The following is a 16,677-nucleotide window of genomic DNA, read 5'->3' on the forward strand; positions in this document are numbered from 1 at the left end:
TGAAACAAATCTGAACTATATTTGGAAGTAGCTGTTACATTAACTTTGTGAAAGACACCAGGCTTAAAGTTAGCAAGACATTAAGCTTTAAACATAAAAATGAATTAAGAAATTGACTCTTGCAGCTAGTAGTGGAACACTTTGGGGAGTGCAAACTGTTTTCAAGTTAAGTACCAGACTAAATGGCCAAATTGAAAAGAAGTGCAAACAAGATTAACATGACACAGGGATTTGTTTAAAGCTATAAAAGCAACCTAGTGAAACATGTTTATGTTTCTTCATTGAAACAAAAAACAAGTTTGGAAAATGGAAAATGTATTCATGACATATGACACTGATCTGATTTAAAACTACAGAAAAGGAAGATAAAATTTAATTGAAGTATCGGATAGGACTGTCTTTTGAGTGTTTATTTGGAATGTACAAAAAGCTCAATTTGATGCATAAGTGCAACTCCTGTAGTTTCCACTCAGTCCATAAAATCACCATGGCCTCCATATACGCAAAAACAGGTTATGCTTTAAGGCTAAAATATTATTTACACTTCCCTAAAATCTTCAAGCCAACAAATGTAGAATTCAGGTTAGCAAACTTCCAGTTACACCCACTGTAGCAAACAGCTTGGTATTCGCATGATACGTAAGATTTTTTCCACAGAAGGGTTTGCTTTCCTGGGCAATCGGCAGGGAAGCAGGAGAGGGTGGGATAGGATGGAATTTCAAAGTTTGGGGGGTGTCATTTGGGGAGTCTATCATTATTTTGTATCCTTTGGGTTGTTTGTCTTTTATTTTAAGCTGCCCTGAGCCTTTGTAGATGGGCCAGGATATAAATCTCAAATAAATAAAATAATATACATTCACTTAGACATTAAATATAAGCATAAGAGGTTTTCAGCATGACTTGCATTATTTCTTAGCATAATCAACTGCTCATCTCAAGAGAAAATCATAAGACTGACTCTTACTAATAATTTCTGTAGGGAATCAGTGAGCTGGCAAGTTAATCCTATTTAACTAGATGTCTGTGAGATCGTTGAGCGAGGGAAAAACAAAACTAAATACCCCGAAGAATTTCCCCAACACAAGCACACTTACTTTTAGGACACCATTTGTCTTCAGCCCATCTGTTACAGTTGTAATTGTCAACTGCATCATCACATGTAAAGCACTTAAAGCTGTTTGGAAATGGAGTAGCTTTAAAAATATTAAAATATGGTAAGTTTTTAAATATAAAAAATGTAAACATCAACCAACAAATGCTTTGATTTAGCTACATTTTTTAACCAAAATACATATATAAACATGGGGGGGTGTATGTATGTATGTGCGTGTATACACATATGTGTATGTGTATACACATGTATGTAGGTGTACACACACAAACACACACAGAAATTGAGTTGGGGGGGAGAAGAACAGACTACTGAACAAATAAAAACTAGTTTGTAAACTTCATAAAAGGTTTTACAATATACCTTAAATTGCAAATATTTGTTAGCCTTTTCTATCTCTCTAACAACTAAAACACAATTAAAGTGGAGGAAAGTGGGGGGCTGGTGGAAAAGGGAGGGAGAGAGACTATATCTCTGCACATACATGCATATTAAGTATGTGCAACAGATATCTGGAGGTGCCTATGCACATGTACATATGTAGTTATTCAAACAAATAAGTAGCTTTTGCTTCATTAGCTGAGGCAACAAATGCTTTAAAAGCTCCAAATCTCAGTCCTCCATTTTAACAATTCCTTACAAGGGATAAGGAAAGCTGCTTTCAAATTCAGTTTTACATACTTACTGAAATATAGTTAAATAAATTTTGGCAGCTCTGTATCTAACTTCTCACCTGCGATACACAACTATCTTGACTGCTTTATTCCTTTTTATCACAAGGATCTTATCCAATTGGATGAACAGAAAGAGTAACACAGTGCAAGGTAAAAAGCAGACATGATATCATTACTGTCATTCACGGTTCCTATTTAATTGCTTTCATTTTGTACCAACTTTAAAAGCACACAACATACTTCAGCTCCCTCCACTGCCTGAAAAAACAGCAAGGTAACACACAGGAAATTCTAGGCCAGATTACTGACTAGAAGTATTCTGCATAATTTACCTTGTAAAATGTACTGGTAATGGTACAATAAATGAATCCAAAAATCTAAAAAACTGAGTAGTTTGGATTACCATATCTTAAATCTGTCTCCATATTCATTTCATTTATACTGCAGTCATATGAACTAGCCAGATGTTTTGTTTTAAAATTTATAGGCAATCCCTTATGCCTTGAGGGAGCCACTTTATAAGCCCCTGAAAAGAGCATATTGAACTGAAAATGCTGATAGCTAAAATACTAACTTTTGTTCACACACACAAGAAAACCACCACTGGCTACTTACGGTCTAGTGGAGGTCTCACATTATAGAAGTTGATGTTCTTGGCTAGAATCCAATTCCCGGAGAGGACAAAGATCTGAAGGAAAGCTACAGCCAACGTGTGACAGAATAACAGCATAGTGACTCGTTATCGTACAAGGAAATCTAAAACTCTTTTGCCTAGAAAACAAAGACACGCTATTGGGGAGGAACCATAAAAATTGAGAAGGCAGAGAAATAAGTGTCTCCTGTAAACTTTATTTGGAAATACAAGGCTCATATTAGTCTCAAATCCAGGAAGATTTAGTGGAAGTAAGCATAGTCCATTAACAATGATGAGCCATTCAAAGCTGAGCAGGTACTGCCTTCTACTGGGCAGGATCTTGTACAAGATAGCTAGATTTCTACAGAAAGATTAATTAGATTGTGTTCACTTCAGTACTTTGGGATTCGTTCTCCCAGGTAATGTCAGTCTAAGAAATTTGGTTATAAGTGCTAATGGAAAAAAAAAACATTTTTACACACTGCTTGTAATGTGAGTTGACATGATTAAAATATTTTAGATCAGGCTAAAGGAATTTCAAGTGTAATTTCAAGGGTCATTTCAATCAGCAATGTAAAATCTGAAATCAAAGAGCCAGACCCCAAATCTGCATAGCTCTGTTGACTGCAGTGGAGCTATGCCAATCTCTGCACCAGTGCAGATACTGGGCTGATTTGCCATAGCTTGTTTTTCATAAACACACTTGTGGCTGGAGAGACACAGAATCTAAAACCATAAATATTTATCATTTATATAAAAGAACTGTATCAATCTGAAGTGAAAGCCAAAGTAGGCTGTCAGCATACCACAGATTGGAGCAAGAACCAGAAGATTTTGATTTTCCTGCACCACGGCACACTCAAAACTTTGCCTATGTCAGGATGACCTGGCTTTCGAAGGGACTCTGCTAACCACTTTGTGACACGCATTCAGCCTTCAGCTCACACTTTTCGGAACACTGCATGCATCAGTTACAGAACTTGTCTGAAAATCCATCCATCCCCTGGATTTGCATATGTAAATCCTGGTGTTAACTGAAATAATGTCAATTTTCATTCTTTGTAAAAACAAGGGACACATGGCGGGGGAATAAAACCATAAACAATTCTTGCAGTTATTTTTTTAATCCTCTCCTAGTAAAATCTGTCATCTTAATGAATAGGAATTAAATGTGGAGGACTCTAGACTCAGTGGGACTCGGTCACATTCTAAGGCCACCCTTAACAGGTACACAACATTTGAATATGCAGAACGTCAAAGTCAAGGTAGGCCCAGATCAGCCAGAAGAGTCAACCTGACTACCCTGGGTACAGGACCTTAAGTGCCATCAAGCACTGAAGTTGCATGATGACACTCAGAAGATTCCTGTGGATGGGAGATGAGCCTTCGTATTTAGGGCTTTTTTTTTCTTGCTCCTGTGTTTCATGTACTTCAAGGAGACTCTTGACCAGCAACCAAGTGGAGACGGACACTTTTGTACATTGGAAGTTTCCAGCTGTGCATCACTTAGGTCTTATGAATCATGTTTATTTTAGAGCAGTGGTTTTCAACCTGTGGTCCATGGACCCCTGGGGGTCTGCAGACTATGTCTAAGAGGTTCATGAAAGATGAGCACGCTAAATCAAAAGTATCTTAATACCCACACTTACAATCTAAAGGGGTCTGCACCTCCATTTGAAATTTCCAAAGGGGTCTGCATTTCCATTCAATATTGCTTAGGGGTTTGCAAATGAGAAAAGGTTGAAAACCACTGTTTGAGAGGATACCCAAGATACCTGGTTTTGTAAATCACTCCCAGTGTGCTTCCATGACTGTTCCCTGTAGGTCTCCCTCATCTTCCAGCCCCAGGGCCTCACAATAGGGTCAAGGAAAGAATCTGAAAGCAAACAATGGCTGCAATCATTATCATTCTGTGTCTGAGCTACTATCCCCTCAGGACAGAATGGTTTTTTTGCTATTGATAATAAAGCGGGGGGAGGGGGCGGGGAATGCACCTTGGGCTCAATAATGTATTTATTAAAATCATCTGAGCTACCCAGTCCTACCATGAACTGTTGAGGGCCATGCTAATATAGATGTGCAGAGCTCCTGCTACCCCTAGAGCCACCTGCCACCAATCTCACAGGAAGGTTTACTCTCTGAAAGGAAGCACAGAACCAACAATGTCATTCCAGCAGAACAAATTTCCTTTCTAGTAAAAGACCTGCACAACAACTTTCCCCGATTCCATCTAATGAAACTAAATCAAATTTTAAGGGCTGCTTATGTCAGATGAATACCTGGCTCTTCATCTGTAATCTTATTTATCAAACTTTCCAGTGATCCTGTGATTTAAGATGGAGGTGTTAATCAGCAGCAAGATAATCTCTCTAGAGAAAAAAAGGAATGTCAGCTTCCAAGACAGAAGTTAACAATAAAATTTGGACTAACCTGCTCCCCAGGCCACAAATCAGATCATATTGCACAATATTGCTGTGAGGCAGTGTTATGATATGGTGATATTCAAGGGGCCCCGAAGGCAATTTCATGACCTTGTGAAACTCTGAAAGAGAGATCTGCACAACATGGGATAATCCCATAGCAATCAGGATAAGCATGACAAAAACAAACATATAAATTGGTGACCCTACGACAACTCACCAATGACCCAATACTTTCTCTAACTTACTTTATCCTACCCTTTCTTTTCTTCCTAATACTAATGGCTTATATCAGTGGTACTCTACCATTTTGACCAGTAGGCCAGATGGGCAGTGCCTGGTTTATTTGCAGACTGGATCCGGCTGGTGGTCCTGATACGGTGCCTAGGGCAGTTGCAGCAGGACCCATCCGGCCACGTGGAGTAGCATGGCCCAGCTCCGATCCAGCCACGGGGAAGGAATAGATTCATAGATTCATGGATGTAAGGTCGGAAGGGACCTTGTAGATCTTCTAGTCCGACCCCCTGCCCTGGGTAGGAGAGAAAAGTGGGCTTAAATGACCCCAGCCAGGTAAATGTCGAGCCTTCTCTTAAAGACCCCCAGGGTAGGAGCCATCACCACTTCTCTTGGAAGTTGGTTCCAGATCCTAGCCACCCTAACTGTGAAGTAGTGTCTTTGGATGTCTAGTCTAAACTTACTCTCTAGCAACTTATGGCCGTTATTCCTTGTTATTCCGGGAGGCACTCAGGGGAACAAGGTCTCTCCCAAACCCTGCTGGTCCTGCCTAGTAAGTTTATAATTGGCCACCAGGTCCCCCCTCAGCCCTCTCTTGCAAAGGCTGAACATGTTAAGGTCCCGTAGTCTCCTCATAGGGTCTGGTCTGCTGTCCCCGGATCATGTGAGTGGCCCTCCTTTGGACCCTCTCAATGCTGTCCACATCCCTCCTGAAGTGCAGCGCCCAGAACTGGATGCAGTACTCCAGCTGTGGCCTGACCAGTGTCACACAGTGGGGGAGGATCACCTCCTTGGCCCTGCTTGTGATGCATCTGTGGATGCAGGACAAAGTACGGTTAGTTCTATTGACCGCGTTCTCACATTGTCAGCCCATGTTCATCTTGGAGTCAATAATGACTCCAAGATTTCTTTCTGCCATCGTGCTTTCAAGAAGGGAGTTCCCCAGCCTATAGGTATGCTGCTGGTTCCTACTGCCCAAGTGCAGCACTCTGCACTTGTCAGTATTGAATCCCATCCTATTTTCATTTTGCCCACCCCTGTAACCTGTCCAGGTCCTGCTGTAATCTGTCTTTCCCTTCTAGAGTGCCCACCTCACCCCAAATCTTGGTGTCGTCTGAGAATGTAAACAGGCTGCTCTTCACTCCCTCATCCAAGTCGCTAATAAAGAAATTGAACAGTGCGGGCCCAAGGACCAAGCCCTGGGGGACCCCATTGCCCACTTCCCTCCAGGTCGAAAATGACCCGTCCACCACCACTCTCTGAGTACGACCCCTCAGCCAATTTGCTATCCATCTGACTGTGTCAGCATCAATGCCACAGTCACCTAGCTTTTTAATGAGAATGGGGTGGGAGACAGTGTCAAAGGTCTTGCTGAAGTCCAGAAAGACTACATCCACCGCGACACCTGCGTCCAATGATTTTGTGACCTGATCATAGAAGGCAATCAGGTTGGTCTGACAGGACCTGTCCCTAATGAAACCATGCTAGTTACCCTTGAGCATCATTCCTGCTGCTGACCCATCACAGATGTGCTCCTTGATAATCTTCTCAAAGAGCTTCCCCAGGATTGAAGAAAGACTAACGGGCCTATAGTTGCCTGGGTCCTCCCTCCTCCCTTTTTTAAAGATGGGGACCACATTGGCCCTCTTCCAGTCGTCTGGCACCTGGCCAGAGCACCACAAGTGCTTGTAAAGCCATGCCAGGGGCCCCGCGATAACCCCTGCCAACTCCCTCAACACCCTGGGATTGAGAACATCTGGACCTGCTGATCTGAACACATCCAACCCCTCCAGAAGTTCTCTAACCCGGTCCTCCCTGACCCTAGGCTTGGCAGAGTTTCTCCTGAGTCTGTCCCGAATCTTGGTAGGGGAGTCCTGGTCCCTGCACAAGAAAATAGAGGCGAAGACATTGTTAAAGAGGTCTGCTTTCTCCCCTGGTGCGACCACCAGATCACCAAGCATATTCTGCAGGGAACCCACATTACGCGGGGCCTTCTTCATTCTCCCTATGTATTTAAAAAAGGACTTTTTGTTATCCTTGATCCTTGATGCTAGCCCTAGTTCCATATTCCCCTTAGCTTTCCTAGCAGCCCCCCTACAGCCCTGAGCAGTGGAGGTATATTCCTCTTTGGTGATAGCCCCTCCCTTCCATTGGGTGTACACCTCCTTTTTGGCAATCACGCATTCACAAATGCCCTTGGTGAGCCAGGGGGGCTTTTGGGCATTCTTGCCCCCTTTGCTTCTTGTTGGGATTGTCACCCCTTGGGCTCTGAGTATCATCTCCTTAAAGAACGACCACTCATCTTGGGCACCCAGTTCCCCTACTCCCCAGGACCCTAGTGCCTCTCCCACGAATCTCCTCAGCTCATTGAAGTTGGCCCTCTTAAAGTCTAAGGCTACTGCCTTGCTGCAGGCCCTTGACACCCTGTGCTGGATGGTGAATTCCAGCAAGTGATGATCAATATTGCCCAGGTGGTCAAGGACCTGGAGTCCCCTCACCAGGTCATCGCCTGTAGCCAGGACCAGGTCCTATAGGGCATTCCCCCTGGTAGGACTGTGCAACTCTTGGGTTAAGCGGAGTTCCTGTATCTCAGCCAGGAACCTCCGTGAGTGGTCAGATCTGGCTGACTGCTCCTCCCAGCAGATGTCCAGGTAATTTAGATCACCCTTACCTTAAGTGCCTCTGCAAGCTGACCCAAGAATTCGTGGTTCAGCTCTTTCCCTTGGTTGGGAGGTCTGTAGTAGACCCCCACTGTTAAGTCCTTTTCCCCACAACCCCCCTGTATCCTGACCCAGAGCACTTCAGCCTCCCCCTCTTTTGACCCCATCCTGCTGGCTGAGGATATGTATTGATCTTTGATGTAGAGCACCACACCCCCACCTTTCCTCCCTGTTCTATCCCACCTGTATAGCCTATAGCCCCTAATGTTGACTGCCTAATGGGGCAGGAGGGATGTGGCCCAGCTCCAACCTGCTATGCAGGGCTTGGGGTTTGGAAATTTTGATATTTGGTCAGGGAAAAGGTGACAGTATTGAATGCAACTGCTCTCCTGCTGCCAAGTTTCCCATCCTGTGGGGAGCCCCATGGATTATATTCCACGGCACCAAGGACCTCATTTGGCCCATAGGCCAAAGGTGAACATCCCTGGTTTATATCAACACTTGCTAAGAGAGATAATAGTCCCAATAAAATCTGTATGCTCGAGAATTTCCTTCTTATTTTCAAGCTACTATACAAATAAATTCCTATAGTAGATACTCCACTTCCTGCAGTGCTCTTTTTGTTTTGTTGATTACAAGTCACTTTTCTGATTCTTTGCCTCAGTATTTGCTACTGGATTAACAGATTATCTCTGTGTCAAGATGGAATATTTTCAATTGCTCTCCTCCAAGACAGGAAAGAGGAGAGATGAGTTTCTTCTTTGCTTCATTGACAAATAACCCACCCCCAAAAAACCCACCCACACTACAGTTTTCAGCTCAAATTGAGACATTGCATAATATTACAGTTGTTCATTAAGTCTAAGTACAGACATTTGGGAGGTTATATCGGGTTTAAAATGGTAACCCAATTTATACTTAGCTCATCCCAGGTGCCAACCTTCTACATACAGACCCAGTTTCAGTGGCCATCATCAGTCCAAACTTGTAACAGAACAGAAGTTCCACGCACACAAACCTGTCTAAAAAATTGCAGAACCCAGTTTAAGATGAACCTGGATCTATGTAGTGTCAGGCTCATTTGATTTAGATCAAAGAGATAGGAGTGTACCAATAAAGATTTTCTTGGCCAATACTGATAGCTGATTATTCACTTGGCATAATGGCTGATACCGATCCAATAACTGATTTATAGAAATGCAGTAGGGCAGTGTGGAGAACAGCTCCCTGCAAGCAAGTATGTGGAGGGGAGGGGGCATGGGGCAGGAAAGAGGTGAGGGAGGGAGTGGGGCAGGGGCAGAGGCAACGGCAGGGGTTGGGGGCTGTGCCCAGCCAGGGTGGTGAAAGGGACCCACGGTGGGGGCAGGAAGCAGGGCAGAGCCACAGGCAGCTCGTCCAGGGGATCAGAGTCCCAGCACTTTAAAATGGTGGCAGAGGGATTTGAACTAAAGCTCACTGCCACCATTTTTGAGTACGGGACACTTTTAACTGGAGTTGAGCGGGGCAAGGGCAGATGCAGGTTGATCACTGCAGGCTCAGGGCTCTCTGCCCTGCTGCCTTTGCCCTCGGAGCCCTGTGCTGGCCCCACATCCCCTCCCCACCCAGCAGCAGCAAGCACAACTCACCACCCCGACTGCTGTCAGGCGAGCAAGGGATACACGGCCAGCGCAGCGTTCCCAAGAGAAAGGCAGCAGAGCAGAGAGCCCCGAGGGCACAGTGTAGCCCGCATCCACCACACACACAAGTCTAGAGGGCACATGTGCACCCCATGCCTCACCTGGGGGGTGCACACAGCAGCGGGGAGCTGCCCCCCACCCCGACTCCCTGGACAAGCCACCCACAGCTCCCTGTTCCCCACCACAGGCCCAGGTCCCATTCACTGCCCTGGTTCTTTCCCATTCCCTCCCTCACCGTGGAGGTCCCAATCTCCACCCCCCTATGCCTCTTCCCTCCTCCATGCCCCTTCCCCTCCACAAACTTAACTGCAGAGTGCTGCTCTCCATGCTGCCCAGCTGCATTCCTGGCCATGCATGCAGGTGGCATCCAAGGCCCCAGCCAGAAAGCATATTATATTTATTGGTTAACATTATCAGCTACACCAAAAAAAGCTGATAGCCAATAATCTTAATTTTCCTTTCTTTGGTACCAACTCGATATGGTACTGATATATCGGTGTACCTCTGCAAACCAGTACATGGAACTGCTGTCCACTTTCCCAGGGAAAACCCAGGCCCTGGCCCCAGCCCCAGGGCTGCTCTTTTCACTTCCCCCCATTCTCCCACACTGGGCTATTTTTTGCCTCCCCAGCCCCTTACTTCTGTCCAACCAGTGCTCTCAACCCCTGTCCCACAAGCCCCAATGCCTCTTCTCTCCCCCATATCCCTTACCCCTCCACTACTTTTCTGCAGGGAGCTGCTCTCCACACTGCCCATTGTATTCCTGTAAATCAGTTATCAGATTGGTATTGGCCAATATGCCAGGTGAATAATCAGTGATCAGCATCAGCCAAGAAAATCTTTATTAGTACACCCCTACCTGTTTGATCTAAATCAAATGACAATGATACTGGGTGCATTCCCCACCAAGCAAGTAAGTCCTGGTGGGAGGAAGGGTGTGTAGTTTTGCTGGCAGGGGAGACCTCACCTTACCCATGGATCAAATCTACCCCCCACCCTTCACGGGTTGTGCCTGTCCCCCCTACCCCACCCACAGGTCATGCCTGCTCTCCCTATCCCTTATGGGTTGTGCCTGCACCCCCTACCCCTTGTGGGCCATGCCCCCCCATCCAAACCATGGGTCATGCCTCCCCCATCTCCTGGCAGACTCCTGATCCCTTCCAGCCTGCTGGACCCCCGGCCCCCTGGCTAGCCCCAGCTCACGACTTACCTGATATCGAGCAGCCATTTTGAATTGATTTAACCATCCCCTTAACCCCCTAAATGTTGGTACTTAGCCTAACATAGCCAACCCACTGCCCCAGTAGAAAAGCTACAGGTGTACTACATATCTTGGGAGTAAATTTAAATTCAATACCAAATTCTAATTCAATTCCAAAAATCAATGGAAATGTAAGACAAGAGGACAGAACCTTGTCTAAATGCCTCCACTTCAATCACTGCAACTCTTGAAAGTGAAGCAGCACTATGTATTTTTACTGTCAGGCACTCTTTGAATGTTTGCTTCAAAACTGGAGGCCAGGCTCTTAAGGGACCTGGGCACTCGCCAGAGCCACTCTAATTAAAATGCCTGTAGCATCTCATGTATTCAGCATCCCGTGCTTCAAAATGGTGGTGGAGATGCTTTAACTAAAGCACATTCAAATAGTTTTAGTTAAAACGCCCCTGCCGCCATTTTGAAAGGTGGGGACGCTGGAATACGCATGAAGCTGAGTCTGCTGGAGTGCTCTAATTAAAACCTATACATGGGCATGTGTATAGGTTAATGGTTAAAAAAAGAAACTCTGATTTTGCAGATGCTAATGTCAGTCATGCAGAAAAGCTTCACACCCAGCTTGGGAGAAGAGATTTTTCTAGTTCTTTCCAGGGCTACTTATTTTTAAGATGTTTTCACTAGTGTTCTTCAGGTTTCTAATGATGGGCCCCAGAGCAGTGGCACAACCATGATGGGTAGCTGGGGTAGACACCCTGGTTACCAACTTGGGGGTTGGGGAGCAAAAAAAAATTGTTTAGGCTGGAGCCAAAAGTCACCACTGCCCATGTGTGGCAGCTACTCAGGGGCCAGCCTCATTGTTAAGCCGCTGTCTCAAAGACAAGGAGAGGGAATAGACATTGAGGGTGTATCTACCAGGTGCAATGCAGTCTGATGCAGAAATAACTAGGCCAGCTCCAAACCAGCTGCTGGGCCAACACACCACAGTGTAGTATAATGCACATTTGAAGGGATGCATCAAGCACCTATATTTCTTAAAGTCCTACAGCTAGCTCAGGTATCTCAACCTGGGCTGTATTCTTCCATGTCAACATAGTCTTAGATGTACATCTCCCACTGATGTTAATGGGAATCACAAGACATGGGCTTGATCCTGCACCAACTGAAGCCCATCCCAAAGCTTCCAGTGACTATCTCAGTGGAGTCCTTTTATCTCAGTGTAACTATTTGAACATTTTGGTGGGACTTCAATAAACACAGCCTTTAATAAAGACCAAAAATCTCCCTCCATTTTCCCATGAAATAAACCATTCTGTGACTCGAATGTCACAAAAGTGAGTTACTTTTAACCTGTCAAGCCAGTTTTAAATCAAACAATCATATGCCTGAATATATTTCTGGCAGCTAGACTAGCAGCCTATTGTTTTATACCTGTTCTATGTGAAAGCAACATATTGAACCAGCAGTTGTAAGATTTTTCTACTTCATTGGCTTTAGTTTGCACTGGCAAGTTGGGAAACATTTGCTTTTATAGAAAGAATGGTCTCCGAGGCAACTTGATCTAATGTACCTGGACAGCAAGTAAAAAGCACAAATACACCTATGCAGCTCTCTACAAATTCAAGATTTCTTTCCTCCAGTTCTTATCGTTTCACTCCAGGTTACTATGATAAACAGGACATCTTATGAAATAGAAACACAGGAAGTCAATAAACCTGACAGTTGATGCCAGCTGAAGATCTGCTAGGGAAAGTGTTAATTTAGGCCAATGTGGAACAGAACACAAAATAAACTTTGGGTTCTTGACAGAATCACCTTGTTTGCATAGCTGTGTCTTGGGCAACTCTCTCTTGAACAGGAATATCTTAGATGGCCAAAAGAGTGACTTTAACAGCACATGCAGGCAGAAACATCATCAGGCATGTTCTCTTCATAGGTTCTACCCTATGGTGCACTTTCCTACATAATGTCCTGCTACTGTAAAAGTAACCATAACTCAGCTTTAATTATGGAAAACTGAGAATATCCTGATGTTTTTAAAAAAAACCCCAAACAAACAACTTTCATTTAGTTATTTTGACACCGATGATTTATTTTACAACATATAAATGGAAGTACATGATGCAATTATTTGTGCAGACAGAAAAGAAGGAGGGAAGGAATGTTTGTTATACAGGCAGTTTGCAACCAATAAACTAAGACACATACTTCAAGAAAAGCCTCAGAAAGTTAATGGACGAAGCATTAGTTTTAAAAAATGCTTTGTTTTGTTGCAAGAGAAAGTTGTAGACTCTTGTCCAATATAACCTGCCTAATTTTCAATGTATTGCTTCTTTAGGACACACAGGGAGATCCTACAAGACTTTAAATCAATGGTGCTTAACCTTTTTGCCCTATGGGCCAGATGGACATTACCCAATCCACCTGCAAGCCAGATCTAGCCAGTAGGGCCAATCCAGTCACATTGGAGGGGATGAAAGGAGGCATGGACTGGCCTGGATCCAGTTGCATGTTGGGGACAGGAAATGGCCTGACCCTGACCCAGCAGCACAGGGCCTGGGAGTGTGACAGTATTAGCTGCCACCCCTCCCTTGCTGCCAAATTTCCCAATTTGTGGGGGAGCTCTGCAGGCTGGAGGGCATGGCTTTGCACGCCTGGGTTTAAGCACCCCTGTTTTAAACTGTTTTCATCATGTGTAGTCAACATGATTTTTATATTAGCAAGTCAGGTCTTCTCTACTCTGTATAACATAATATCAGGACAAATGCAAATAACTTAACTAAACAGGAGGGAATTTTTTTCAGATGCTTTCATATACTGTTTAGAGCCTCTGAATTCTTTTGTGGCGTTTGTTAACACTTCTAACTCACATGCTTTGAAACACATGAGAGAAAAGTGGTCTCCAATAAGATTCAAATAATGGCTGTGAAAATGTATAGTATGTGTCTGGCACTCATATACACTCCCTTCCACAGTTCAGAAAAAACAAAATCCACATTCCTGATAGTTCTAAGAAAAGCATCATTTGGGCCTTATTTCTCCTTCTTAAAGAAAAATAAAAGGCACACCCATTCTTTTTCCTCTGGAAATAATCTTTAATATGTATGTGTATCAATTACAATTAACCCCATTTCAGAACGTGGAGACAATATAAAAGGGGAATCAGTGAGACAACCTACTCCTCCCCTAGAAAAGCTTAAATATGCATACACAATTGTCTCACTGATTCTCCTTTTATGTTTATATATCTACAGAAAATATTTTTAAACATCAAATGAGTGATGCAAGAATTTAGGCCTGCAAGAAAAATGATAATGTGCTGTCCCTCTACTACTTGTTACATTGCAAGGTCTGGGTTCTATTGTGGTTTTTGAGAATCTGGTGTGATTCTGGTTGAGAGTCACTGAGGAGGTCAGGGAGATGTGCACCTTATAGACTAACCTAAGTATATATAAATCATAAGCTTTTGTGGGCTGATGTTCACTTTATCAGCTGCCGTGAAAGAATGTGCTCATAGTTGTATGAGAATCGCTGTCCTAACCTATTAATGTCCACTCATATAGCTCCCCAAAACTTACTGTAACTTTCCAAACCCCTGACCACTTCAGAAAGCTGTCTCATTCACCCTTCCTTCCAACCCCCTCTAAATCTATCCTCTCCAAAAGGTATGAAATTGCACTTGGCCAAGACTACAGATGGCCATGAGCTTCAGTCTTGGGCATCTAACATCTTTTTTTTCCCTCTTTATTTAAAGCAACATCATGAGTTTAAAATCTCTCTCTACCACTCCTCCAGGGCTGGAAACTTAAGCTTTTTTATCACAAAGGAAGGAGTCACTAGCAATAACTAAATCCTTTGGCTTACTTGTGGAAAGTCAAAAAGAAAGGATTTATCCATCCCATTTTTTACGTTGTGTACATATATTCATATTGAGACAAATAGCAGGGCTGTGCAAAGCTTTGGCCCCTGATTCGATTCAGCAGAGATTCGGCCTGATTCAGTGGCCAAATCTCCAAATCTGAATCGAATCAGGAGACCCTTTAATCTCTCAGAATTGAATTGCAATCCTCCTGTCGCAGAGCACTTTTGTGCCCTGCTCCTAAAGAGGGGAAACTGCTAGGGAAAGAGCCCTAGGAGTGAGTAAGGAGCCCAGCTGGTGGTCACCAGGGTATCTAGAGTAATTAATGACCCACACCTGCCAGCGGTCAGCTGACTAAAGGGGGCAGGGCCAAACCCCATGGCTGAAGCCAGGAAGAGAGTTCCCTGCCAGCAGCCAAGGGGGAAGGAGCTCTCTCAGGGAAGAGAGGGGAAGCCTGACTGCAGGAGCAGCGTCTGACACTGCTGAGGGATGGAGTATTCCCCAGTAGGCTGGAATGATGTTTTAGCCGGGTGGCTTTAATTTATGTTACAGCCCAGGGGCTTGTGTTGTGTTGCTGCTTAAAGACCGGTGGTTTGGGTGAGGCTATTAGGGGAAGGAGGAGGCCTCATAGGGGACCCACAGCAGCGTGGGGACCCCAGCGCCAGTGAGGGCGCAGCATTTGGGGTGCACTGACCCCAGCCCTAGAAAAGGGGGCAGTTGAGAAGCCCCAGTGCAGGTGTGGTGAGCCCTAGAGAAGACAGCAGCATTATTGTGAGAAGCCCTAGAGAGAAGGGGGCAGCATTGGCAAGCACCAGAGAGGGCGCAGAGCAAGGCAGGGCCACGCAGGGCCCAGAGAAAACAAGGGGGCCAAATTATAACAAGGCCCTGACCGAACAATGTCAATTCCAGCTGCGAGGCTTGGGGCGTGGTAAAGGGGTGGTTGGAGCCATGCATAGCCCATAAGGCTAGGATGCCCCTGAAGCACCCATTGCAGAGCAGGACCCACAAGGGGTCCGGGAGTCCACGGGGTCAAGTATTACAAAAAACCGTGTCCAAGAGGACATAAGGCAGCCTCCCATATATTTATTCTCCATCAAAGACGTGGCGGGTGAGAAGTGAGGGTGCCCTTTGGGCCAACTTGGCACAAGAAGGGGGCCTTGGGGAGATCACAGCCATCCGGCAGGACCCCGCACCGTGACACCTCTGAATCAATTTGGAGAGATTCAGAAAGATTTGGTGATTTGGACATAGACACAGCTTTAAATATTTTTTCTACATACCCTGAGGTACCAGTGCAGCTTGTGAATGCTGTGATGCTGGGGCACATGGAGTATCCCACAGGAGTGCAGGGGGCTCCCCAGCACACTCAGCAGCAGACCCAGAAGTGGACCAAAAAAACCTACTTCCAGTCCCCTTCAGGGGCAGCACTGCAGAGCACGCTTCCCCCCCTCCCTCCGCTTGGCAACTGGTGCCTCCTGGTGGGGGCCCCCCGTGTGCTCCCCAGCAGACCCAGAAGTGGACCAGAAGTACTCTCGGTCCACTACCAAGCACACAGAGCCTGCCCCCCCCACCCTTCCCCCCCACATTCCTGTGGGATGCTCCATCTGCCCCACCATCACAACATTCACAAGCCATGCCTGGTACCTCAAGGTATGTAGAAAAAACTGCTAAAGCTGTGTCCATGGCTGAATCAGCATCGAATCTTCAGATTCAGCCAAATCAAATCAGTGAGCCAAATCAAATTACTTTCCCAGATTTGGGCTAAATCCAAATTGAATAGGGCCTGCTTCACACCCCCCTAACAAATAGATTTATCCTGTTACCTATAAAAACATTTTAACACTTTTTTGGTTTTTCATATTTGTCATTGAAAGGAAAATTAGCTCATGCATAGAGCTTATTTACCTATTTTGACACGGATGCCACTATATAAATTAAAACTATGATTATCCATTCATAGATACTAGGGTCGGAAGCGACTTCAAAGGATCATCAAGTCTGACCCCCTGCCAGTGACAGGAAAAAGTGCTGGGGTCATGTGACCCCAGCCAGGTGCTTGTCTAGTCTTAAAGGTGATTTAGCACTTTAAACTGTTGATGGCTAATTATTGTCCTGAAAGCATTAATAGATTAGACCTTCTTAGTTTAATAGCATTATACATTTTTATAGATACTTTCATTTAAGTAACTAAACATT

General features: G+C 44.8%; 1 protein-coding gene across 6 annotated transcripts in view; it reads right to left on the minus strand.

Moving 5' to 3' along the window:
* Positions 1–16,677, minus strand: part of LYPD6B (LY6/PLAUR domain containing 6B) — a 138,805-nt gene that overhangs the window by 4,240 nt on the left and 117,888 nt on the right. For 5 of the 6 annotated variants that reach the window (XM_059727387.1, XM_019480365.2, XM_059727388.1 and 2 more), the window contains 3 exons: positions 4,195–4,295; positions 2,401–2,556; positions 1,095–1,193 (listed from right to left, as the gene is read on the minus strand). In XM_059727387.1, coding sequence (XP_059583370.1) covers positions 1,095–1,193; positions 2,401–2,515 — 214 coding nt within the window. In that variant the 5' untranslated portion in view covers positions 2,516–2,556; positions 4,195–4,295. Of the gene's footprint in view, positions 1–1,094; positions 1,194–2,400; positions 2,557–4,194; positions 4,296–4,464; positions 4,558–16,677 lie in introns of all 6 variants that reach the window. The other variant, XM_059727389.1, reaches the window with a different exon arrangement.

Source organism: Alligator mississippiensis, chromosome 4 (genome assembly GCF_030867095.1).
Source record: "Alligator mississippiensis isolate rAllMis1 chromosome 4, rAllMis1, whole genome shotgun sequence".
Classification (NCBI taxonomy): Eukaryota; Metazoa; Chordata; order Crocodylia; family Alligatoridae; genus Alligator; species Alligator mississippiensis.